Consider the following 27,402-nt stretch of genomic DNA (forward strand, 5'->3'; position numbering starts at 1 on the left):
TAAAATCACCTGACTGCCTTAGGGCTGGTAGGTAGAAATCTGTTTACTTTAATTACAACTGCAAAGACTCTGCCACCTTAAACAAAGAAACAGCCACATTTTATTAAAAAAAACAAACATTACAGACACAAATGTTAGAAATACTACAAGTTCTGAGCAGTTTCTGGATCCTGCTGAGGCAGAGATTGAGAAAGCACCTTTGCACAGTCAGAAATGGTTTGGCTTTGCACACCTGACCTTCCTAACTCAATTTCTGCTCTGGTTTTCTGTCTCTGCTCATATCAGGCTCTGCCACTGCCACAGGTGTTGAAAATGCAGCTTAGCATGTTGCTGGTGCTCAGCTTTGTCCCCCTCACACCCATTTCCTTGAGTGTCTTACTCTCAAAGCAGTAGGGAGGGCAGGGAAGCCGTTATTTTGCCTCTCTAAAACCACATGGCAGATTTGGGATGCAGTTTACCCTCCTCAGAAGGATTAATTTGCATTTAGCACTCAGCATCACTGTTATCAAGGCACACAGGGTGTGCCACAGCTACACAGCTCTGCTCAGGCTGTGCTGACAGGGAGCAGGAACTTATAAAAACTGTGGGAGGGGATTCAACATTCTTCTCAAAAATTGATAATAAACCACTTTCTAACAGACTCTTTGGAGCCAGGCACTCTTTTTGCCAGTGCTCTTCAAGCATGGCAGCCAATTCCTCAGCACAGAGGAATTTCTTCCACAAATTCTTTCAGAACACAGACACTGAGAAGGCACCACTTCAGCTAGCTCTGCTTGAAGGCAAAAGCTGACAATCTGTTGTTTGGGGATGGGTCTAAAGACTTGGATTTTTTGGATGCATTTGTGTCCTCGGATTTCTGCTCCTGGCTCTTTTCCACTTCATCCTCCTCAGCTGTGGGACGCTTCCGCTTTTTGTCTTCTGCTGAGTCACTGACTCTTCCTCCTTTTGCTTTCTCAGTCCACACCTTTGAAGGAGAACAGAAAACTGCAAATTAGGCCACAAAACTCACCACTTTGTTTTATACACATGATTACTCTGATTTTAAGGTACTGAAATAATTCCTGTGAAGAACTGATCGGAATTCAGTAAGGAATTATTTCCTCACTTTCCTTTCTTCTAACAACATTCTCTTCAAAACTGGATTTCTTTTGAAACTGTATATGAAACTGAAGCTCTTAATTGTCTTTCTGGAGAAATGGGAAAGCCAACCCAACAAGTTAAATGAGAACAAATTTAATCCCCAGTGAATTAAGCCTGGCTCTGTGACTTTAAACTCATTCCTTTTGTTATTTGTTAATTGATTACATTCCTCTCACAAGCCTCACTTTGGAAAAGCTACTTTCTGATATTGTTTATAATTCAGTTTATATTTTCACAAATTATATGTCATAGATCATGGCACAATTCAAAATTGAAATCCATAAAGATGGATAAGAGTGGAATTTCCAGAAAAAAATTCCTAACTGAAAATAACCCAGGGATTCACTGGAGGGAAAAAAAAATTATCAAACCCGGAGAATTAGAGAATGTTTTCTTACCATCCTTTCCTCTGATGTCAGCATTCTAAATCGACTCATTCCTTCTTTTATTACTTCTGCTTCATTCAGATCAGGATTATCTGTCAAAATGTTTGCTCTGTTCTCTTCTAGCCACATCTGGAAACCTGTCTTTGGTCTAAAGCAAGCACACAAAAATTGTCAGGTTAAGAAGATAACAGGAAAACCAGATCTTCCCAAAGCATCATTTCTGAGCAGCACCTAACTGGGTGTTTTTGCTCTCAGAAGACCTCTCAGGGCAGCAGCTTCCTCTCTCCCACTGCAGGATGCTCTGAGAACATGCTGACAAGGCAAGATTAAGTCAAGCATTTTTATTAAAACTGTGATAAATATGTAGAGATTAACATTCCAGTTTTAGAGTGACAAAGCATAATGGTTCTCTTCCTTTCTGACAGGGTCCCATCAAGCTAAAAATAGAGCACATTCATTAGCTCAGCTCATCCTTCTCACAGCCCTCCTTGCCACCTGTAGAATATCATCTGTAAAGGTTAACTGAAAGAATGCCAGTCCAAATGAGCAATAATGACCTTCATCTTCCTCAGCTAAATGAAGCCTAAATGAAACATAATTGTAATAATGCAGGTTTCATGAGGATTGGGATTGTTAGGAAATACATCTGCTTCCCAGGAACAAGAGAGATTAGAGCCTTAGCCAGGAAGACATGAGCTCCTCAGGTGATTCAATGTTTTGAGACTTTGAGATTTTCTAGAGTTGTTGAAACTTTCACTATTTCCTATACTTGGAACTGGCACAGCAGCATGGTTTCATTTATCAAAGGTCATTACAAGCAGTATCAAGACAAAAATTGTTCCTTAGAGCCCCAAAATTTTATTTTGAACTGTTTATTATTCCCTCCCACATTTTTCAGGTAGGTTCATAAATGTGACAACTTGTGAGGTAAACTTGAATCTTCATGTTATATTTCTTTGGCCAGCCCAACATCTTCAGAAATAAAACAGATTTTGGACTTGCATTTTATCAGAATTGGAATATGGCACTGAGATGCAAGTGTCTCTCACCTTCTGTTTTCAGTGTTTTCCTGTGCAGTGACTTTGGCTTCTTGGGACTCATTTCCTGCTTTTTCTTCTCTTTCTTCCACTGTTTTTTCACCAGGATTAGTTGCAGGTGTGCGAGGCTGGAAGAAGGAGGCTGCTGAAGCCTACAGAAATGGAGAATAAGAAAGAAAAAAGTAAAATCACCTCACTCTCAGGCAACATGTACCATGTAGCCTAGCAAACCACAAGCCTTTCCTAAAGACATAACAATCACTTGCATTTAATAGAGTATCTAGTCCATCCAATTTCAGCCCAACAGATGTTTACCTTATTTAAAATAAAAGCACAAGACTCCGTACAGAAACTAATTTCTACAATTGATTTTTTTGCTGCTGTTTTATGTGCTGTAAAAAGTCTTTGCACTATGCTTAAATGAATTCTGCCATCTAAGCTGCTTTACTCACAGGGTTTAATACTTGATAAAAGCTGGTAAAATTCCATTTTTTGTTCTTTGCTCACTGAAATGATGAAAGAAAGACTACAAACATTACCTGCTTGGTCTTGGGTTTGGGAGTCAGAGGCTTTATAACTGAAGGGTTCTGCTTGTCTACAGCTCGACTGCCAGACAAAGATGTTTTCTTTGAGTATTTGGTCATGTTGTCTAAAACATTTCCTGAGGGGACCACTGGGTCCTTTTTGCTGGATGACACCTAGCAAAACAAATAAATAGGTGTTTTATTTATTTTCTGTCATGTTCCCCTCCAAGGTATCAGTTATATTGGAAACTCCAGACAGAATCTGCTCTGATTTTCAGAGCATCACAATCGACCCAGCTGCAAAATTCTTACCTTAAACGGATTCACTCGTCCTCTGCTGCTGGATGCAACCAGAGCTATTTCAGAGGAGAGAAAAAAGAATGTAAAAATGTGTGCACTCACACATCTATCCAAATCTTTGAGGCAGTGTGCACATTCTAGATGAGTAGAAAGACACTTTAATAACCCTGTGAAGGTTATGCTGTATGTGCTCAGCTATTCTTAGCTATCAGAAATGCCACACAGGACCAGCAGCTTAAAATACAAACCCAGAGGAAGACCCAGTACTTCCTCCACTCCCAAATCCGTTTCCACTCCTATTATTCTTGCTCAAGGGTTGGCAGGTTGCTGGAAGTCACATTCTGCCCCTGCCTGCCCACGCTCACAGTTCTACTTCAGGATTTCTCACTCTGCCTTGCAATAACTGTGCCTGGGAGTAGGGAAACAAATCCATTGATCACTGCTCTCATTTTTCCCTTGTTCCAAAGAAAGCCTTCATGGCAGGCATGCCAGGCAGGCACTGATTCAGCATTAGGCACAGCTGAGGCAATCAGAACAGTGTTGTGGAACATCATTAGCAAGTGAAGACAGGAACAGGGAACATCTTAAAAACAATCTGTGTGTCCAGGCCAGGCTGGACAGGGTTTGGAGCACCCTGGGATAGTAGAAGATGTCCCTGCCCATGGCAGGGGGTTGGAATGAGATGAGCTTGATGGTGCCTTCCAATCTAAGCCATGCCATGATTCTATGAATTTACCATTTGACAACATTGCTATGCACTAAATTTAAGTAGCAATGACAGAACAAAGGATAAAAAACAGAAGTAGATTTGTGAAGACTGACAAAGATGTCACCCTTTTATTCTGGAATAAATTAATTACTCACCAGGCTTTGGAGTAGTCACCTCTGCTGAAGGGACACCTTTAGAGAAACAATTTGGCTCTTCTGAAAAAGGAAAGGAGAACGTATTTAAATACAATAAAATACTGTAGCAAAAATTCTTTAAAAAAATCAAACCAAACAGACAAGTAAGGAAGGATGGGGCTTGAGCAACCTGGTCTAGTGGAAGATGTCCCTGCCTCAGGCAGAGGGATTGGAACCAGATGGTCTTTAATGTCCCTTCCAAACCCAAACCATTTTGTGATTCCATGATTACAGTAAAATTATCAGAGAGTACAAACACTTTTACAAAACCATCTGTCACCTCTACCTACATTTATAGTTGTACATTTATTTTCTAAACCTTAAGCTTATTCCTCAAAGTGTGCCCAAACTACTCATCTATCAATCCACCTTCTGCAAGATTGGAGCTGAAATCAAAGTAACTTATTATAAGGTGAGCCAGTCCTTTAGGAATAAAATCAGGCAACAGGAAAAAGTCCCCCAGGGCCCCTCTAATGGATACTGAGCACAAAGCACACACAGCTGTGACACAGCAGATGACACACAGTGAACTTGTTTCTCTGCAGTGACTGCTGGCACAGGCTGGAATATGGAGCCACTTAATTCCTTATTCCACTTATTAAGTCTGCAAAAGCTACCTGGATAGCTCCCAGTCTATTCAGAAAATACAGTTTTCTTACTCTCTTTATGCACTTCTGGGGTTTCTTCTGCTTCCTCACAGGCATCAGTGTCTTCAGCATCTTCCACTTCTTGGTCCTGCTGAACATTCCTGCCTGGCAGCTGACCCCACTTGGTGGCAGAACTGCTGGAACTAAAGGAAGGAATTCAGCAGAAAGGAAATGGTCACCAAGTTCAGAAGGAAAACTGAAACCACAGATAGCAAGCTCACTTACCTAATTTAGGCAATAAGAACAATAACATTTGGCATTTATGTGCATTATACCTTGATTAAACTGTAATGATTAAAGATTCATTAACCACTCACTCAATAACTTTACTGCCAGAACACTTTGCAACAAATATAAATGCAAATATTAAAGATCTTCTCTAATCTCCATGTAAACACATATACCTCCAGTATCATCAGATTACTTTTCTGCATCCATGAATATACACACAGTATATTCATATACACCGTATATATGTATTTTATATATATACATGTATATAATATATATGTGTATGTATATATATAAAACATGGATATATAACTTCACACTGAAGGCATCAAATTTTAACATTTAATCTGATTATTCTCTAAATTCCCTATATAGGAAGATGTACAATTCTTGCATTTTCCTCCTAAAATTTGCCAATCACCAATACTGCATAATATACATAAACAAAAGGCCCATTTCTTTCAAGCAAAACAATCAGTATTAGATTACTCTGGCACTAAGAACAACATAATGTTTGTGATGGATTTTAACCCTCAGAGTGGTTGAAGTTGCAGACATGGGATTACAGCTTCCACACAGGATCCAGAAGAACAAGCCAGAACATTTAGAAATTAATTTTGACTGTGCAGTTTAACACAGAAGAATAAGGGAAAGACCACAGATAAATTCAGGGACTTATCACTTCCTTTTGCTTAAATAAGTCCCAAACTTCATACATAAAATTGCTATAGGAAGCCATTACTTCAACGAATATAAACATATCTAATTATTATAAATTTAAATGTTAAAAAACAATCCCATAACAATAATAATAATAGAAAAAAACACCAAAACACAAACACACACCTTTTGCCTTGTCATGTTATATAAAGCAGATGCAGGTAGGAGAGGAAAATTCATAGCACAAAGAGAAAAAGAATGCAAAGGCAACCTGTATTATGTTTGAAGAGCTTTGAAAAGCTGGGTTTAATTAGGAGAGAATAAAACCAAATAAAATAAACTGAGATGGGACACTGGAAAAAAGGGATGGGTGGAGAAAGATAGGATTTTAAGACAGGTGTGGGATGAATCGAGATTGAGAGACCGAGACAAAGAGGAAAAAAAGATAGGTGGGAGTCAACCAAAGGTAGGGAAATGTGGGAAGAGAAAATTCCAGTCAGAGCAACTTAGCATTGAGCCTGCCCTGGCTCTGAGGCTGTTGGACACAGGCACACAGGAAACGAGGAGCGCAGATATTTCCCTCTGTGCTGGTATCCTGGGACTAATGAGTCCTCACAAGACACCAACAAGGATGTGTCATTCCACAAATATCATTTCCAAGCAGAGCAACTCGAGCTGTCACTTCACCCACAAACACCCTGCAAACTGTGGGCCACAGAAGTGCATCAAAACATTACCAGAGCAGCAAAAACCATCCCAGTGTTTTAGCCGCGGAAATTCGCCTTACCCAGCGCTCGAGCGCTTTTGGAAATCCTCTTCCTCCTCCTCATCTTCCTGTGCTGCTGCCAGCTCTGAGGCTTTTTCCACAGCCACCTCGCTGAGGAGCTGGGCCAAGTTCAGCCTGCGGGAGCGGGAGGCGTATTTGATGGCCAGGTTCAGCACGCTGTGGGTCATGAGCTCAGCGAGCTCCACGCAGCGCGACTCGCGCTCCAGCTTGCAGGAAAGCTGCAAGAGAAGAAGCCTGGGGAGTCACACAATTCCACAGCTCCCTCAAGACTCCAGGAGTAGGATATCATGGTCTTGGTGGAGTGAAGGAATAAAGACAAGGCACCAACAATCATGAGCTACAGAGCAAAGAAAAGGTTTTTTTTATTTCCTTCTTCCCTCCACCCTTCACACTGATAAACAAGATTACCTGCAGCCCACCTTTTATCAGTCTGAACTAGCTGGATTGCCAACCCCTAGCCAGACTCCTATTAAGAGGAATCACATCAGCATTTACATCAGATGCCATCTACAAATAAATCATAGAATCATAAAATTGTTTGGGTTGAAAGGGACCTTAAAGCTCATCTCATTCCACCCCCCTGCCATACACACCTTCCACTAGCCCAGCTTGCTCTAAACCCCATCCAACCTGGCTTGTAGCATCTCCAGTCTCAGGGATAAATCTCAGGGATTCTTTCTATTATGTACTTGTACTTACAGCAAACAGCTTCATTAGAAGTTCCTGCTGTTCTTTCACTGCCTGATTTTTAGCATTTTCATCAAATTCATAGCCACTTTTTGACAAGTAATCCACGTAGCTGTGAAATAAAACTGAATGCCAGTACTGTTCCTGAAAAAAAGGGAGAAGGATGAGTGTTGGAATTCAGAGGGGAAAAAACAGTCCACAAGATAATGCCTAATAATTTACAATACATTTTATCCACTTATTCTTAAACATTCCTTTCCTGCGATAATGAGGGTGAGGGGTAGACAATTCTCCTTCATGTCAATGCCTACCAAGGAAAAGATGGATAACAACCACACTTATACAAAGTGATCCCAACAGTTGCCATAGATGTTGAATTCCATTTATATGACAGGCTTGCAGCAGGATGAAACCTACATGTTTACCAACATACTATCAGGATAGACAATTCTCGAACAAGTTCTTTCATGTGCTGTCCCACAGCAAACTGGAAGTGCTTCAGAATAACTCAGAAAACTTAGGAGTTCACCTGAGAGACACAAACTAAAACTATAATGCAAGTATAGCTATTAGGTTAGGCTAGCCTTGTTCAAAATTATTATAAACTTCTTCAAAACCAGTATGTTTTCATCAGATGTGTTAGAGTAACTTTTCTTTACCTACACATATTCCCTCAAGCCAAAGCAACAGTTCCTGGCATTCTCATCCCATTATTTTGGGTAGAGGGAGGAATGGCAAGCATATTCTATCAGACAAAGAACAAAATACTTAACCAAAAGGAGAAGAATTAATTAAAAATGTCAGGGTGCTTACCACTGAAACTTTTTATCTACACTTCTATCACAGAGAATAAATTTCCAATAGCATTAAACTGTTCAAAGGCTGAGGTTGGAATTTTATGTTCATTTCTGTTTTGTTCATTATATCTGAGCATCACGAGTTTGAAATACTTAAACCAATAAAAAGTGAAGAATAAAAAGAGTTCTTTTTCTAGAAGTTGTCCATGGGCACATCTTGCTTCAACAAGTCTATAAATAAGCCAAGGCAGAAGACCTGTGATTTCAGTGATTATGAATTTGGACACTTAGTACATACTTCAGAAATTTTGTTATGCCTAAAATAGTAAAACCCAGACATATTCAAGGGCATCTTGAATGGAACCCCCAAATCTGGTATCACTAAAAAAACAAGAGTGAGAAAGACATCACTGGTCAGAAACAGATCACCTGTAAATACAACTCTGCATCAGCTCTGCCAGTTTTGTTTTGTCCTCTTCTAGGAACAGTTGTGAACCAACCCAGAGAAGCTCCACAAAACATTGAATCCAAATAACCCCCTTGGCCACGTGTTTTACTGAGGGTTTGCCCTTGTCCTGTTTCACAGCAGAGGTGGTTAATGGGGTCTGGTATAATCCCCACCCACTGAGCCTCCCAGCTGTGGATTCCACACCATTCCATACCTCCATCTGTCCCTTCTCTGTTTCAACTTGGCAGTAAGGAAGTTTAAAAGGCAGGATTGCTACAGCAGGTCGTGGCAGGGTGGGAGGGAAGCGGGCTCCTTTGCAAGGGATGCACCTGTGCACAGGAAACAAAACACCCACACTCGCCAGATGTTCCACACCCAAACCAGGCCTCCCCTAAGCAGCAAGACACTTTAAGAGGATTTGTCCTTTGGGAAATAGCAATTAAATGACTGGCTTAAATACAGCAATGTGTAAGATTGCATGATAAAGGGTTATTTTTACAGGGCAAGCAAGAAAAGAGTTCAAGACCAGCAAGGCACACGCTGCTCTTGTTCACACTTTAAATTCCAAATGTGGCACATAACACACTCTGATCTTGATCTCACAGAATGTTTGATTTAACAGCTGTTACAAATAGTAAATGCAATATATTGAAATCAGAAACCACTGAACAACTGAAGGCACAGACTTATTGCTTCATTATATTTAAAGGAGTAATTTCTGGTAACAATCACTTAAGCAAACCATTGACTGGGGAAGAGTTGTGTTTCCTGCAGCACCAATGCAGCATTGACAAAAACATCTGGTTTTCTAAGCTGCTGTTTCAGAGACTTGGGCAAAAAAAAGAACAGGAAGCATCAGTGTTCTGGCTATCTGTTAATTAAGGCATGTGGTGTTTCTACAACAACCCTCCCCCTCCTTATCTTTATTATGCTGCTGGCTTTGAGTAAAATATTCTTAACAATTCAGAGAGCAGCACTCTCCTTCTTGGAGTAGAAGGAAAAACTCAGGATGAGAGACTCACAGTTGACCATCTTATCAATGTGATGTGACCTGCACATTTTTGGTGAATTTTCTGGAGGCCAACATAATGATTTGGAGGGAGAAACAGGCAGTGAAGTGACAATTTAACAGAGGTATCAAATTATTTCCCTTATTCCAAAAAAGCAGAGTTTTATGAAGAATGCCACCTAAGTTTAAATAAAATTCAGTTCCCACCAAACTCTACAGTTGTCCATAATTACTAAAGTAACAGAGTCTAAATTTCAGTAAAATAGGTGAGCTGATGGATTCTGCCCTGGCAGGAAAAGGTCACAGACCACTGAATAAAAACTGCTACAAATAAGGCTTAGCAACAAAATATCCAGCATACATGTCACACTAAAGGGAAACAGTTATCTAGACACACCAATATAACATTTTATAAAGAAATTATCAGCTTTCAGCTGAATATTTGGGCAATTTTACATCCAAAATAGTTCTTTAAGGCCAGAGTTTAAATATTAATATAATAACAGACAGCTCTGATTTATCTGTCTGATGATGTAGATTAGTTAAAGGATTGGATTATTTTCAAAGTCAAAAAAGAGGAAAACAAAGAGGGGGAAAAAGATATCAAGAACCCCAAAAACTTGGGATAAAAAAGAAAAAACAACCAAAGCCATCAAAAGCAGAAGTAGATTTCTAACAGCCACCCTAACTTTAGAAAGTTTCTCTGGCAAAATGCAGTTTTATGAATGTGTCAATAAAATGCACACACACCTCTGTGCCAATTAATGAGTTACAAATTAGAAAATTCTAATGACTTACTCAAAGCCAGTTTAATAAAGAATCCTCCATGCAGAATTCTATTTGGGGAGTTACCATTTGCTGTGAATATTTACCAGGCACCTGTTTCAGCACCAGCTGAAGTTTGCAGTTTCTCTCTGTAAAAAGGGATTGAAAAAGGATTCTCTAGGATTGAAAACCAAAGTGTTTCCTTGTGAATTATCTGACCTGAGCTGCTGGGGATTTTCATGGATGCCAACGACCCAGTAATGATCATATTTCCCTTTGCAATGCTCTCTGGTGTTGCACACTGGAATCCAAGTGTTCCCAAATCCTCGGTTCAGCATCCTCACGATTCCCTCGGAATCCACGTAACAAGGGGTACCTGTTTGTAATAAATGAGAGCATTTCCTCTGTCAGGCAGCAAATTACAGCCCAGCAAGATGGGAGTGGTGGATACAGCTGGGAAATGATGGTTTACACACTTCAGATAGGCATCCTCTCTCCCAAACACAGCACAAATCAGTTTGGAAAAGGCACTTTCCTTGGAAAGATGCGCCACCTTCTGTCAGCCAGCACCTCTGCTGGTCAACTGACAAGTTCAAAATTAAAATATTTTATGGACAAATCAAATTTATAGTGCTTGGGCAGATTCCCAAAGGAAATCAGCTATTATACAATTATTTTTTATGTTTATTATAAAAGGTCCTCCCAAGCTACTAACTTTAGGGGGTTGGGTGCTCTTATGGTTCATTAACACAGTTTATTTCTTTTGGCTGAGCAGGAAAAGCAATCAGGAGAACAAGTTCTGATAACATCTAAATGGGAAAATACTAAAGATTTTTGACAAATATATTGAAAGAATAGAAAAACAGAATTTTGTTCATTGTTGAGACTGGAAGAAAAAGTCCAAGTCCCAAGATCTACATTATTGAAAGGTCATTAATTACCCATACCTCTCCATAAAATAACAGGATGGTTTGGGTTGGAAGAGATGTTGAAAATCATCTTGTTCCATGCCCTGCTATGGCAGGGACACCTTCCACTATCCCAGGCTGCTCCAAGCCCTGTCCAACCTGGTCTTGGACACTTCCAGGGATCCAGGGGCAGCCACAGCTTCTCTGGGCACCTGTGCCAGGGCCACACCACCCTCACAGCCAGGAATTCCTTCCCAATATCCCATTAACCCTGACCTCTGGCAGTTTGAAGCCATTTTCCCTTGTCTGGTCCAAAGTCCCTCTCCAGCTTTCCTGTGATCCCCCCAGCAGTGTCAGTATTTGTCACACTCATGCAGGTGTTTCATACCTTCTGCAGAGAATCCAACCCACACCAAATAGGATTTCCTTGTCAGAGAAAGAGGGTCTCCATGCAAAATTTGCCTTTTCTTCATTCCTAGCTCCATCAGCTGTACCCCAAGGCACTGGTCCCCATCAAAGCCAGTACCTAGGAAGAAGTTGTTCAATGACTGTGTTAGAAAACAGAAGAATTGGTTAAATAAGTTTTGATTCAAAAATTAATTCCAAAGCAGCATTACCCATGGGTTCCACTGTCTGACACACAATTATTTGACATTTTGGACACAAGAGATGTGCATAACAACAACTTCCTTAATTTCCTGTAGTAATTCCTTCTGGCACATTTGAAACCGAAATTTAATAAATTAATTTCACTGTGGCAAAGTTCTCCCCTTCCCTACAGTTTAATCTCAGCATCCCAATATCAAACACAGGCTCTGCTGTCAGAAGTCACAGGTCTGTGGGTTGTGATGGATGTACCTGAAAAAGCATCACCCAGAAGAGGAGAAGCACAAACATCATGAAGAAAAGAAGAAGAAAACACTCTCTGGTGATTACAAACAAATCAACCAGTGTGTGAAGCCAGTGAGAGAGGTGAGGATTGAAAACAATCTCAGTTCAACAAAAAACAAAAGGGAGAAAACTACCTCTGTGATAAACAACCATCAGCTGCTCTCCATGCCCTGCCATGGACACCACTGGGCCTGGGAGACTGAAGATCTCTTTCTGGACTCCTCCAACTGTGAACACACGGACCAGCAGGGCAGTGGTGGCACAGGCAGCCCAGCCCTGGCCTAGGCAGATGGCCTCAATCTCTTCATCCTTTGGCATATCCACAGTCCACTCCTTGTTGGCATCCCAGGATCCAAAATGGATGCAGTGGAGCTTGCTAAGGCAGAGACAAAGAAGCAACAAACACCTCAACATGAAGTAAATACAATATCTGAAAATACAACAGTATAATAAATTTTTGTCAGAGATCTCTGATGGAACTACAGGCGACACTACAAATTTCAAGTGGTCATTTGCAAAGGTGTTGCTTTTATTATTCAAAAACTGAAGAGGCAGCTTGACCTCCAGCACTGGAGATTTAAAGTCTCTAAAGCACAGTCAAAAGGGCTGAGGGGAGATTTTTTAGATGGAAGCAGGTAAATGTCCTCCTTGGCACTCTGAATATCACCCCTCATTAGAAGTCAGTCACATTATGCTATCTTTCAAAAGGAAAAAATATTAGAAACTTCAGTTCTTCATAATTGAAAGCTGCCTATGACTAATCCACAGACATCATGCCTTTTGAGAGGTTACCCATTTCCACTGAGAAAAACATTGACACTTTCAAAATCAGACAATCAATATATAACAAATAATATTTTTAAAGGACGTTTTTCAATTTACCACAAGACTGTATGTGTGAAAATAAGAAGAAAGCTCTTTCTTCAAGATATTTCCACAGAAACCAACAATAAAATACTGTTGAAATTGTTCTTAAATGCAAGAACACAGTTTAGCTGGCCCAGCTGCTTAAATCTTTCTATGGTTTTCATAAACTTGTGTTCCTCAAACTTGAAATTCTTATGGGTATCTCCAAACATCTCCTTAGCAACAGTGTGAAAAGAAATAGCTGAACCTTTATGACTGATCTTTGATCTGAGCAGACTGAAAAATTGTTGTTCATGTTTACAATTTCCTTTGAGCCTGTATTGTGTGAAGTTTCCAGTATACATACATTTTAAATAGGAATTAAGAAGAAATTCTTAAGAAACAAATTACATTTTTCAATACTCTTGAAGTCTTCAAGTAGGTGGAAGCTAAAATCCTCCTTGAGAGTGGTCCCATTGTCTCAGATTTAGCTGAGTGTGTATTCAATTACCATCTGTTAGAGGTGGGGCAGTTATCTTCTGTTCATTGGGCAGTTTTTTCTTTATCTGTTCTTATGTTCATGGCCAGTGAGTGTTCCTGCATGGCTGAGAAAATTCCATCATCCATGGGGAGAGGCTCTGCCCAGGGGAGGAGCCAAACATTCCTACCTGGATCCAATCTGACCTGGGAACAGCACAGCAGCCTTTGCCCCCTGCATTCCCAGAGGAGCAGCTTCCTTCCCCCTGCATTCCCAGAGGAGCAGCTTCCTTCCCCCTGCATTCCCAGAGGAGCAGCTTCCTTCCCCCTGCATTCCCAGAGGAGCAGCTTCCTTCCCCTGCATTCCCAGAGGAGCAGCTTCCTTCCCCCTGCATTCCCAGAGGAGCCCAGGCCCATCTCCCCCAGCCCTGGAGCTCCAAGGAAAACTCCCCCCTTGTGCAGATCCTGCTCCAGCAGAAGCACAGCTGGCACTGCAGGAGGGCTGAGCCCCCCTGGGATGGGGCTGAGCCACTCCCTGACCCACAGCCTGCCAGGGCTGCTCTGACTCTGCCAGTGTTTTGTTTTGGTTTTTTGTTTGTACTATTGCATTTGTATTTTTAGTTTTCATAGTAAAGAACTGTTATTCCTATTCCCATATCTTTGCCTGAGAGCCTTTTAATTTCAAAATTATAATAATTCAGAGGGAGGGGGTTTGCATTTTCCATTTCAGGGGAGGCTCCTGCCTTCCTTAGCAGACACCTGTCTTTTCAAACCGAGACACCCATAAATAAAAAGCATGATCAAAAGCCAAAAAGCTCAGAATCTATAGAAGCTAATAACAAAAGCCGAAATATTTGACACAAGTTAAAAGCGTCACCCTTATCATGGGTTTTGCAAAGCAAGGCCATGACTTACCTCCCAAGTTCCTCTGTACTCTCACAGGCCAGCAGAATGGCTTCAGTGGAGAGGTCAGCCATGGTGTGGCCCAGGGAGTTGGGGAGGTGAGTGGCGTGGTGCACAGAGGTGTCGTGGAACTCGATGTCTATGGCGTTGTCCTGCTCGTCGTTGTAGCAGCGAACGATTCCAACCGAATTCCACACCTGGCAAAAGGAACCACCCAAAAAATCCCATCAAGCCAAACGTGCTAAATCCATCAGATATACTGCCCTAAACCAGCCTGCTGTAATTGTTTTATCTGAAACCAGAGCGGGTGGCAGGCTGGAGAAAGATTGAAGATCTGTGTAATCGAGACTTGTGGTTTGTGACATTGACATTCTCTGGACAGAGAGACATCATTCTGCCTCTCAGGAGAAGCACAGAGGGAAGAGAAAACAATCTTTATCTCTGCTCCTTTGCTTTCCCCATGTGGAATGTGGTGTGGAGATTGTTTACCTGCAGTGATGGCTGGGTTGGATTCTGGTGAAGGTTTGGGGTCAGTGACAAATGGGATCCAGCTGTGGCTCAGGCTCTCAGCACAGAGTCACGAGTTTGTAGTTAGTTAGACAGGTAAGTAAGAAGTAAGTATGTAGAATAGCATAGTACCTCTTTAAATAGTATATTAATGTAATATAGCATAGTGTTAATAAAGCTATCCTTCAGCCTTCTGATCTGGAGCCAGACATCTTCATTTCTTCCCTGGATCTGGGGTCACCCTGGCTTACTACAGTGGTTCCTAAAACAGCTGAATTAGGCAGAAAGTAATTTCACTCTCACTGCTCAGCCATCTTTCTCCTTACCAAATTAAGTGTAAAGAACTTGCAGATAGAAAGAAATAGTGAATGTACAACATACAAGTCTTAACAGCACAAAAATATCCACAGTTCTGACTTAAAAGGAATTTTTAAATGGATTTGCTAGAATTGAGTAGCATGTGTTCAAACTGCATAGCTTGATTTTGTCTTAAAGCAAAGTATTTCTTTCTAAAGCAACTGAAATGTAAACCAAAACATTATGGAGTCCTTGCATGAAAATAAAGTTATTTTCCATTACTTAGCTTCACACTGTAAAGTATTAAAAAATATTGGATTAGATTAAAACACAACATGAAATGGACAATATGAAATATAAAATTAATATTTTAAATCTATATAACCAGCATCTAAATCTAAATAATCACACAGATTTACCATGAATCGATGCATCAGATGCACAGGAGTGGAGGCAGATTGGAAAGGCTTTTGCCTGGGGGTTGGCATTGGCCCATCATAGAAAGGCTGTTGTGTAGATGATGGTGGCAAAGCTGAAAAGCCACCAGGCTGATCATCACCATCATCCTCCTTCTCAAGAAGACCAGAACTAGCTTTTATCAACCCAATATCTAGAAGTAAAAAAAAAAAAAAAAATCTCTTACACAAAGTATTATGACAGAATATAGGTTAAAAAAATTTAAAACAATCAAGATTTCTCTGGAAAAACAAAGCAGAATATATCTGAGGAGAGGATGCTAAAAGATCATCCCAGTAAAAGAGCTCTGGAAAAATCAGTTCATTGTGTACCTAGTGAGTTATCATCATCATCATCAATTAGTGCCCGTCTCATATGGCCTGGGGGTTGCATAAGGTCATCAGCATCATCCTCATTATCTCCAGTTTTTGGGGAAGAAGGTGGTTCAATCATATCCCCATTAAAATAATCATCATCATCTCCATCAAACAGATCGTTGTAGTCTTTGGCCACTGCACTGGCAACCTACAACCAGATCAGCCATCAGCACAGAACTTCCTTTGGACATGGAACTCAAGAAATAAATTAACACACAAGAGGGAACTTGTAAAGCACAAAACAGAGTGTTCCACAGAATCTAAATAATGATATTATTCAAGAAGTCATTCAAGAGCACCTTGTCATTTGGCTTCTCTACATCACCAATATTTTCCAGCAGCCCCAGATTTCCTTCATTGTCTGTGTAAGCAATTTGCTTATATTTAGGGTGCCATGCCAGTCCACAAATTGAGTATTTTTTCTCATGCTTCATCCTAAAAAGAATATTAAAATAATGGATTTTAGTAAGCTCCTCAGGGCAGAACTTTCCCCTCCATGAGTTATTGCAAAAAGTGGTAATTTTTTATTTAGTACAAGAAAGTGATATTACACATAAGATAATTAATAGGTCATCTTCCGATTAAACAGCTGCTATAAAATAGATCAGGTATTCCTTTTCTATGAAGAAAATAATTTAAGTTTTAAAAATCAATCAGAATCATATTCGTAAAACAACAGCTTCCTGATGCACATTTAGAAGACAAAGGAATTCCTCAGCACTCATTTATTTCAGAACCATCCAGTTATAGAAAGAACATTATTTGTTTCTCTTGAATAAACTGGTAAACTAATCCTGTATATTTTTCACCCTTTATCCTTACAAAAATCATTCAATTAATTATTTATATAATCTGTCTATAATTCTTAACATAGAGATTGCAGTTACAATCATGTTTCTTACACAGAATATTCAGATAATTATCTTCTTCTCTACCTCATTTAATAATACCTTTGGGTATTATTAAACTGGGGGAATATTTAGGGGTTTTTTTAAGAACTTTAATTAACCAAATTGCAATTTGCCAATCTGTCCTTTTTGGCCTACAGGTGAGAATGGCTGACTGATGGGCCTGTGTTTCCCTCTCCCTCTGGGGTCTGGGATGAGAGGAACATTTGTTTCCATCAAAGCTATCCTTTAATCAATCATCAGTTTAAAAAAAAAAAAATTAGATATACATAGAAAGAAAGATTCAGGGATTTGAACAAAATCTACATTAAAGTCCCTTCCCTAAGGTGCCTGACAGGTTAAACCAGAAAACTCTGTAAATCTCATCAGGGTTTTTCAAGAGGCAAGAGTTCTACATTTGCACAAAAAAGTTTTACAGAAAAGACCATAAAATTTTATTTAGAGAAAAATAGGTGAACTTGGGGATTTATGGAACAACACTGAATACCTCTCTATGCACTGCTGGGTTTCCACATTCCACACCACTAAATTCCCATCCACACTTCCAGCTGCTAGGAACTGCCCACAAGGAGACCAGACCACAACATTCAAAGGCTAAGGAGATAAATGAAACAAATTATAATAAAAAATAACCAATGCATGCACAGTATTCCTATCCTGGAGCTGAAAACAGACAGATATTCTGGAATAATAAAAAAAAAGAATCACCTTTAGCAGACTATATTCAGCCTCCTGTATATGGGCTGGGGTTATGTAGCTCTTTTTCTTTAAAGACTATTACAAAAATGATTGTTTTAAAAAAACAGTCTTTAAGGCAGCACACCTATTTTTGTTTCAGAATATGCATCTTCTGTCATTAAACAGTGCCATGAGGCCAAACAAAACCCAGTTCTAGACATGCAGAAAGAAGCAGAGTGTATTTTGCAAACTCAGCACTAAACATTGCTTTATTTATTTTGAACTTCATACAGTTCCCTAAATTAAAATCCAAGGCTGTGTGTTCTGCATCTTAATAACACTAGAAGGTGATTCTCTTCAACCCAAAAATTCCCAAGTACATAGTGAGGCCAAAAGAAAGAAGGTGGCACACTCAGCTCTACTAAATTTCAAGTCAATAAAATAGAAATTGAACAACTAACATGTCTGCTCCACATAGAAATAATACTCCTGACATTTTCTCTAAAAAGCTCTGTATTTAGAGCAATTTGTGAAAACAGATGTTCTTCAGCTGCAGTGGGTGAGTCACCAGGAGACTTTAGAGACTTGGTGGGTTACTATAAATGAAGGAGGGGAATCAGAGCCACAAGAAGGTGTTTGACACCACCCAGCATCTCTGCCCTGTCTTCCAACAGAAATCAACAGGATCACAAATTAAACAGAAAATGTGAACAATCATTACCAAGAGAAGGGGGCCAAGGAGTCAGAAGACAATTTCTAGCAGAATAACATTTAAATTACAGAGTATTTAACAAGGCCCTGGTTTCTGCACCTACCTGGGTGATGGAGGCATCTGACAGATCAAACTGACTATCCCAGGTCTCTCTTCTGAACAGTTTAACAACTTTATCTACAGGAACTGCCAGCAGCTGCTCAAAGGAAAAATATTACACCATTTAGAACAAGTTACCTGTCAAACAGAACACTCAAGCAGCACATTTCCTCCATTCAGAAGACTCACAGATGTGACTGCCTCAGGATCTAACAGCTCTCTAACATCCCAGCCATGCCAACTGAGAGAGCAAGCTGAAGTAATTTAAATTACAAGGTTCTTTAATGTTTTCCACAGGCAACAGAGCAAAACATGCATTTTTTTTTTACTATAATCTTCATTTCCTTCTGGCAGAAAACTGCACCATAAGGTTATAAGTTCTTATTTATCAAAACATGACACACACACAGTTTTCAATGCACTGAGCACAAGGCTTAGGTGATTCTTTACCCTCCCTCCCCAAACTCCTTTTGATCAGGTTACCATTTCTCAATAAATCTGATTTGAATAGCTGATTCCTAAACCAGCTCATTTCATCTTCCATAAAACTACATTGATGTTACTGGCTGGCTATTTCTTTAGGATTTATTTTTGTTAGGATTCTAACAATTTGCTTTGTAAGAGAAGCAAGACAACTGCTTACATTTTGAATACATGTGTGTATGAAGAATTAGCCTAAAAATGGAAAGTATTTGGTTTTATCCAATATGGATATTGAAACAACTTGTACTGAGGGTGACATTCAGTCTTCCATGGAAAATTGATATATAACACTCTCACAGTAGCCAGGGATTTTGAAGAATCATGGAATCACTTAGGTTGGAAAAGCCCTCTAAGGTCATCAAGTCCAACCATTAACCTGACAGTGTCTTCACCACTAACCCATGTCCCCAGGTGCCACATCCACACAGATTTTAAATCCCTCCAGGGATGGGCACTTCATCACTGCCACTGGGCAGCTGTGCCAGGTCTGACAACTCTTTTGGTGAATAAATTTTCCCTAATATCTAACCTAAACCTCCTCTGATGCAAACTGAGGTCATTTCCTCTTGTCCTGATGTTTGTGACCTGGGAAAAGACACCAACCTCACCTGGCTGCAACTTTGATCTTCAGGTGAAAAGAAAGGGAGCAACTTACTGAGGAAACATTTACTGACTAGGACAAAGTTTACTCAAAGCAGAGAAGGACAGGACTCCTTTGATGCTCTGTTGTGAACAATTTGATTACTTCCCTCGTGTACAATGTTCCTTCCTATTCAGCACACCTTGTTCAATGCTGGTTAGGGCTGACAGCTGCACTCCTGCCAAACTCAGTACAAGGAGCCATTTCCAGCTTTTTATGTTTCCTAAAAGGTAACTTCACCCCAAATATTTTCCTTCTCCCAGCAGGTGCAATTTGGGCTTGCCCAGATTGAATTCTACCATTGAACTCAGAGGCAAAAGAAGGATTAAGATGTGATAAAAGAATATCACTTACCTTGCCAGTGCCAGGTTGCCAGGCAAGCCTGCAGATTGATTTAGCATTTATTACATCATTACATTTCTGCAGCAGCAGCCAGCTTGTCGTGCATGTCTGAAAACAAAATTTAAAAAAATAAGCTTTTTAGCTCAGCAAAAATCTGCTGTTTAGGACAGATTTTTAAAGGAAATGGGTGAGGAAAAAAACCAAAAGGAAGAAATATATCTCAACTGAAATAATCTCTTTCATGAAAACACAGCAGTACATACTGCCTTAAAAATAATTTGTCAATGTAGCCCTGAAACTATTTTAATGACAATAAAACTACTTGTAACAGAAATAAGATCACAGAACATGTATTTTTAACCAAGTACAGAACAAATGAGCCCATCTATTCTTAGGTTATAGAGAAATGTAGCCAAAAAGCATTTGTCAAACCCAGATCAACTGCAGCAAGGTGACACACCACAGCCTGAATATGGTCCCAGCTGTATAAAGAATGAATGGCTGTGATCTCAAATCACAGCACAGATTCATGCATCAAGCTGCCCCCAACCCTGGAACATTCTCAATATAATTTCCCCAGAAGGCAGCCACTGTCAGTCTGGAAGATGAGATTTCACACAATTATGCTTGTGTCTTATAAAAGTAGCAAGCCACAAGTGTGGGGGGTATATTTTCAAGTGTACTTACAGGAATAATTCCACAGGGATTCTTATTCCAGTCAGTGGCATTTAGTAAAACTAATGTCATATCCATATGCAGAATTGCCTTATGAAAGCCTTCACCTGAAATTCTTAAGTTCCTTAGCGTTCTAAGAGCAGAGGCTAAATATGTTTACTAGAGCTAATAAATTGCTTATTATAATCAAAATTCCTCAGTCCTGAAATTCTGAAGTGAGGAACCTGATGTCAGTTGCTATCCTCATTTTGTCCTTGGTACTTACTATGTTGGCAACTAGGAGAGATGAACTGAAAGAATCAGGGATTTCACAGACAGGAAGAACAAAACACAGCTACCCAGGCAACACTTCATAATCAGGTTTTGGAACTTCTCCCAGAAAGCAGACAGAAGTATTCTGTGAAGTGTAGCTAGATTTCATCCCCAAAAGGAAAATCCTACTCCAGAAAGGTTATTTCAGTCCAGCTCTTTTTGCTGTCTGTGAAATCCTGGATTGCTTAGGAAAGATTTCACATGGAAAGGGCAGCCTTTACCTGATCTGCAATGTTCCAGACTCTGACAGAACCATCACAGCTCGCCGAGGCCTCGGTGAGAGAATGGAGTAAACAAATTAATAATTAAAGACATGGAGAAACTAATGCTACAAAATCAAAAAATCCCTATAACCAATGCCACAAACACAGGATACAGAGGCAGTTTTAAGAAGTTAAGAAGAAAGCCTCCCTGTTTAAACCACTTTAAGATTTAAAACTTTCCAATGCTGTCATCTTGATAATAGTACTCAGCTCCAAGCTGCTGTAATTACAAACCCTCATACTTCAAGTAAGCTATTTATTTGCAAAAGAGACTCAAAATTAGTATTAAATATCTTTAGTCAGGCACCTCTTCTCCTCTAAATTAGATTCCAGAAGAGCACAGACAGTAACTGATTAGTAAAGCAAAGACTGAGTTCCCCTGGGATGCAACAAGCTGTGACAGACTCCATCACCAGCAAGGTCAGATGAAATGAAATTGTCTCACCTGCCCAGTCACTGGTTGGTTTTTTTGGTAAAAAAAAATTATTTTTCTTCCTCAAAGGAAGATGGGATTCAGAGCAGAAAGAAAATAATAATTTTTATTTTTTTTTTACCAGGTAAACATCCTTGGGGTCAAAAGACAGGCTTAAAACAGGAGCATCGTGTCCTCGGAATGTTTTCTGCTTGCTGCTATCAGCCACCTCCACAACTTTGATCATAAAGTCACTGCAGATCACAATGACATAAAATTGTTAACATTTGTATTAACAATGACAAACTGTGTTTTAATGGCAATAAAAATTAGGCATTAAATATCTTTTGGGGAAGTTGCAGCTCTCAACACTATATGATGTAATGGAAAATGAGAATCTTGAGGTTTGTTACAATAGGAGTCAGGCCAGACTGTTTTTATCAGAAAATTGGTTTTGCTCATGTCAAAATTCATAAAATATGGTTGTTTTTTGAAGAAGATATTATGCACACACAGACCATATATCTCTTCAATATAATATTCTACATGATCTAATAAAAATCTCTGCTCAGATATCAGAGAGCTGATGATTAACAAGAATTATCTACTGAGTGGGACCAATATTCATTAATACAATTATTTGGCCAAGCAGCTTTTAAAAAAAAGATGGTGCAAGTAGTTTATTTTGTGTGACTTTTTAACAGGGTTTTTAAGGCTATTTAGAGCATCAGATACAATAAAAAAATTTTAACAATTTCATTCCTTCTTCCAAAATTTCAGCCATTGCTGCAGTTTAACTCAAAATATCAATCCTAACTCCTAAGACAAATAGCTGCTATGATAAACTTCCAGTACCACTCCCTCTCAAACCTCATAGCAATACCCTCAGAAATTTCATTTTAGGATCTAATTCTATAGGGTTAACCATTACTTTTGACCTTTTGCATGTTGCTTATGGTAACTTTGGCAGCCAGTTGGATGTTAAATTTATATACAACTGAAGTTTGAAGATTTTATGTAAAAATGGAGACATCTGGGACAAATAAAAGCAATTCTTCTCATCTGCACTCCTTCACTTCATGGCTTTCACCATTCTCCTTTAGTATGGCACAAAGACCTCACTGAGGGGTGGCCTGACAGTCTTGTGAGCTCTTTCTCCTAAAATTGTGGGAGCCCCAGTCAGGCTGCAGGAGTTCTAGGGGGTCATAAAAGTTTTAGAAACAGCAAAGAGTTTGCTGTCTGCCTAATCTCTCTAATCAAAGCCAGATCCTGGGGAAGAGCTGTTCTCTCAGAAACAAGCACTGGCAGAGGGCCCAATGCCATGATCCCTGTCAGATTTGGAGATTACAGTGGTTACTGCCCAGCCTCCCAGTTTTGGTGGAGCTGCTGCCAGAGTTCACAGTCCAGCATGTTCATCCAAAATGCTTTTCTGGTTCAATTCACACTTAGAGGAGTCAGGAAGCAGATCTCTGCCATCTCCCCTGTGGAGCAAAATTCCAGAAGAGAGGCAAGCAGACAGCTTGAATTAGCTAGGACTGCCCAAACAGTTCACCTAATGCAATTAATAATCACCTGAGCCTTAAATACACAAAAAAAACCCCACAAAAAACTCATTGCCTGTTGGTTATTTTACCTCCTCTGTTAAAGGACTACAGTATATTCTGTAAAAGTACACGTGCTGCCCTAAGAAAAGAACTAAAAGAACTAAACTACATATTAAATTCCCCTCAGGCAAGTCTTGAAAGTGTCATATGTTATCATTTGGCAGATCAGTGATGCTTATGCCAGAGAATGACTCAAAGCTCTCACACAAATCAGAACCAATCTAACTTTTAGATGTGCACATTCATCTGCAGCTCCATGATCCTGAGCAGCTGGGACATCATCCTCAGCTCCCAGTGACAAAATTTAATGTCTCCTCAATGAGAGGAGACATCCATAAGGGTGAACACTTGTGCTTCAGACTGAGAGCTGAAAACACTCAAGCCTCCTAAAGAAAAGAAATTATTTCACAACAGCAGACTTCTACATAAAACTACTTGGCAGATCAAGTATCTCCCAGAGCATTGTTTCCTAAACTCCTCTTCATTCCTTTCTTCCCCCTCCACCCCCTTGAAGGCATTTTCCAGCCCTCAGAGGTTTGTGGGTTCATGACCTCGTTGATAACCATCAGCCTGTGAGGAAATTTCCAGATTTTGAAGGGCAGCAGTGCTTTTCCTCACACATTACCCGGATCCAGCAGCAACTTTGGTGCCATCAGGACTAAAGGTGACATGGTTGACGGGCATGGTGAAACGAGTGAGGATCCCATCCGGAGCTCCCTCAGGAAATGTGTGGATCTGGACAGTGTTGTTGGACACTGCTGTGATCAGCCTTCCATTCTGACAACAAAATCAGCCACAAAATCTGTCACTTAAAACACATTTATGCCACAGAGACAAAAATCCTGCTCTGATATCCCAAATATTTTGGCAGATTAACTTTATTCCAAACAGGTCTGACCATAAGAGTAGTATGAGAAATACTCTTTTTTTTTTTTCTGCCCAAAAATACAGACAAGCAAAGCAACTTTAATAATTTATCACTTTAACCAAACTAACTTGCATGCTATTTAGATTCATCTGCTGCAGCATCAGGAGAGGGCACCCTTGGACTGGAATTCTCAGTTAAATGCCACCAGGGAAAGATGAGAAGCTCATGAACTATAGCTCAGTTCTTTACAGAAAACAGACGGCAGATGTTTACTAAAAATTAATCCAGATTTTAAAAAGTGCAAAACAAAAGAAATAATTATCCCATTCTTGGAAAATAATATCTTTTTGAGTGACAATACTATTCCTCGGTTGTACACAGCAGTAAAACTTGAAAATAAAGAAATGCCTTCTTTTCTTTTTTATTGTGTGTATTTTTTGGGGGGGGGGAGGCAGTATTGTGGTTGGGGTTTTTGTTAAGGTGAAAAAATTCTGACGGTGAAGGAAGCAGCAGCCAATAGTGAATAACCTAAAAAAAAGATTAGATTTATTACCTAGATTACATCAACATCTCAGAACAGTCCTTCATGACATTTCATTAATGAGGGGTAATTTTTGAAAAAGTATTTCCTGACATTTAAGTCTCCCACTATTTAAAAATAAAACACCTCTCAGCACCTTTTTCAATTTTTCCCAGGATTTTTCCTCATCTCTTTTAACAGCTTTAGCAATTTCTGACTCTATCACTGACTTGCTAAGAGAACCCATTCAAGTCACCTCATTTGGTTTGTGATAAAATAATTAATGTGATGGAAATCTACAGGAAAATACCCTAAAATCAATGATGAAAATAGATTTTACGGGTACTGAGGAATAGATACGTAAGGTATGTTAAAAAGGACACAAGAAAGAGGATTCAATTAAGGCAGTAATTCTGAATAAGATTTCAAATCATTCTTATAATGCAAAACAAATATGTTAATACTCATTTGTTTCTTCTTTCATACTCCTCTACAAAATCACAAGTAGCTGAAAAACAGTTTTTAAAATTCTCTTTATCATCACCAGGTTAAATACACAATATTTGTAGAACTGATGTAGGCTTCTGGAAGTCTTCTAAAATTGCCACAAAGGAAATATTTTAGACCCACTATGATTGATGTAAAAAAAAAAATTGACATGAAGGAAATAATGTGACAACTCTCAAGATAAATACATGAATATGCATAGTAAAAATAATTATTTTCCATTATATAAATCCTCTTCTCACTTCAGGGACACTGGGTGAGAGGCATCTTTAGGCCAAACAACAATTTTGAGAGTGAAACATCAACTAATTATTAAAAAAACAAGGTGTTACCAAACCATTACTCACTTTGTGAAAGCAAGTTCTGATTAATACAGATTATAACTCCTTGGACTTTAACACAGGCCCACATAAAACAACCTCTTGGCTTTCTTCTTAATACTTGATGTTCACATCTTATGCTGGGAAAATTCTTGCAACTCACATGGTGAGAAAACACTGAAACAGCCTAAAAAGTTCACTGCATAATTAGCTTAATCTGCTGGGTTTGTTTCCTCAGAAAGGAGATCAAAGTCAGAAATTAATATAACTGACCACAAAGGAAGAGGAGGGAAAAAAAAAAAGACATTACAAAAGTTTAGTGCAAGTTATAATTCCTCTACAACTGTGTTTGGGGTAGAATGAATTGTCAGAGGTGATTCCTGTTTATTGTTATCCACAGAGGCAGCATTCCTGAGCTGGCAGATCCACAATCTGGAGGAAGATCCACAACTGTGAGGAGCTGTGTTAACAACCCTACCTTTAGAGCACACGAGTAGGCCTTTTCTCCCACATTAATGGACTTTGGATCATCATCATCCAGGTTTTCCCAGATCCTGACATCTCCATCACTGCCACAAGTCACAATGCAGCTGTGGAAAGACACAGGATTTGTTAACATCCAGGAATCTGCATCCTTTTTTAAGCTTTTGGTTGGAATGCCAAACAAGGCTTTTGTTGGTTTCAAGGGATTGTTACCAGACCATCTCTTATGAACTGTCTTTGCAATGATAATGAACTTAAGAAAGGAATAAAATAATATGGACTTTAACCATAAACATAATATAAGGTGTATCCTTTGAGTTTGTTTTGAGAGGGCTTGGGGTTTTTTTAGTTTACCTTTTAGTCTATAAGAAGGTAAAATTAAATATATAGTTTGTATTTATACAATCAAGAACTAGCACAAGGAAGAGATGAAAATATAGCAATATTGCATTCCTTCAACTATATTTTTAATTTCTTAGTGCATACATAAACGTATTTACTCCCACACTACACTGATTTCTGCTAAAATCTATGAAGTCACTCTCATAAAATGTGCATATAGAGTTTATATATATATATAATACTTACTATATATATACATATATATATATACATGAGGATATTTATATGCTTACATTTAAGTTATAAATCAATCACTTCTAAACTCAGAGCACCTAAATATGTCACACAGCCAGTTCTTAGCACAGGCAAAACCCAAAGTATTTTTTGGACCATGCTAGGCCATAAATCCATCCCAGTATCTTACACAGCAGTGGCTGATATAGAAACTTACAGAATCATTCAGATTGAAAAAGCCCTCTAAGATCATCGAGTGCAACCATTGCCCCAGCACTGCCAAGGTCACCACCAGTCTGTGTCCCCAAGTGCCACATCCACACAGCTTTTAAATCCCCCAGGGATGGGGTCTCCATCACTACCCTGGACAGCTGTGCCAATGGCTGACCGCTCTTTTAGAGAGGAAATTTTTCCTAATATCAAACTCCTGGGAAAGCATCAGACAGGAACAAGCTCATCCCTCTCTTGTTACCTGCCGGTGTCATTGAAGCAGACATCGGTGTGTCCCTCAGTGTGGCCGTACCGCATTGGCTTCTGCTTTGATGGCATCTTTGCTCCAACCTGTCTGCTCAGGGAGAGGAAAAAAGAGGAGAAATAACATCAGTTAAAAGGAAACACTTTGGGAAGAGCATCAGATGGGGGGGACAAGATGAGAGCTGCTGGGACACCCACCCATTCAACCACCCGTGGGGATGGGGACACAGGATGGGAGATGACACAGGGATGGGGACACAGGGATGGGGACATTGCTGGGAGGGGAGCAGGGGACACTGCAGGGATGGGGACACAGGGATGGGGACACAGGGATGGGGACATTGCTGGGAGGGGAGCAGGGGACACTGCAGGGATGGGGACACAGGGATGGGGACACAGGGATGGGGACATTGCTGGGAGGGGAGCAGGGAACACTGCAGGGATGGGGACACAGGGATGGGGACACAGGGATGGGGACATTGCTGGGAGGGGAGCAGGGGACACTGCAGGGATGGTGATATCACAGGGATGGGGGCACAGGGA

At 39.8% G+C, this 27,402-nt stretch overlaps 1 protein-coding gene across 1 annotated transcript; it reads right to left on the reverse strand.

The window, feature by feature from the left end:
- Positions 1-81: 81 nt before the first annotated feature.
- On the reverse strand, positions 82-26,934 carry WDHD1 (WD repeat and HMG-box DNA binding protein 1). Its single transcript, XM_077783759.1, has 25 exons — positions 26,858-26,934; positions 25,805-25,916; positions 23,737-23,888; positions 21,650-21,761; positions 21,054-21,104; positions 19,858-19,953; positions 18,385-18,477; positions 17,379-17,485; positions 16,283-16,418; positions 15,939-16,131; positions 15,570-15,760; positions 14,359-14,543; positions 12,255-12,496; positions 11,618-11,755; positions 10,541-10,697; positions 8,762-8,876; positions 7,315-7,446; positions 6,616-6,833; positions 4,950-5,080; positions 4,252-4,311; positions 3,400-3,443; positions 3,103-3,261; positions 2,576-2,715; positions 1,539-1,674; positions 82-964 (listed from the first exon to the last, which is right to left on the reverse strand). The coding sequence occupies exons 1-25, from the start codon at positions 26,932-26,934 to the stop codon at positions 764-766; spliced, it is 3,378 nt and encodes a 1,125-aa protein (XP_077639885.1). The 3' UTR covers positions 82-763.
- Positions 26,935-27,402: the final 468 nt, after the last annotated feature.

The sequence above is a fragment of the Lonchura striata genome, chromosome 6, assembly GCF_046129695.1.
Source record: "Lonchura striata isolate bLonStr1 chromosome 6, bLonStr1.mat, whole genome shotgun sequence".
NCBI classification, from domain to species: domain Eukaryota; kingdom Metazoa; phylum Chordata; class Aves; order Passeriformes; family Estrildidae; genus Lonchura; species Lonchura striata.

Bases quoted from the DNA above. Each gene is read 5' to 3' on its own strand.
- WDHD1 (XM_077783759.1), bottom strand. From the start codon at position 26,934: ATGCCATCAAAGCAGAAGCCAATGCGGTACGGCCACACTGAGGGACAC. The intron at 19,954-21,053 runs GTAAAGGCTGCC...TTTTGTTTTCAG, and splicing joins TCTGGAACATTGCAGATCAG to ACATGCACGACAAGCTGGCT. The intron at 11,756-12,254 runs GTAGTTTTCTCC...ACTTCTTCCTAG, and splicing joins GATGGTTGTTTATCACAGAG to GTACTGGCTTTGATGGGGAC.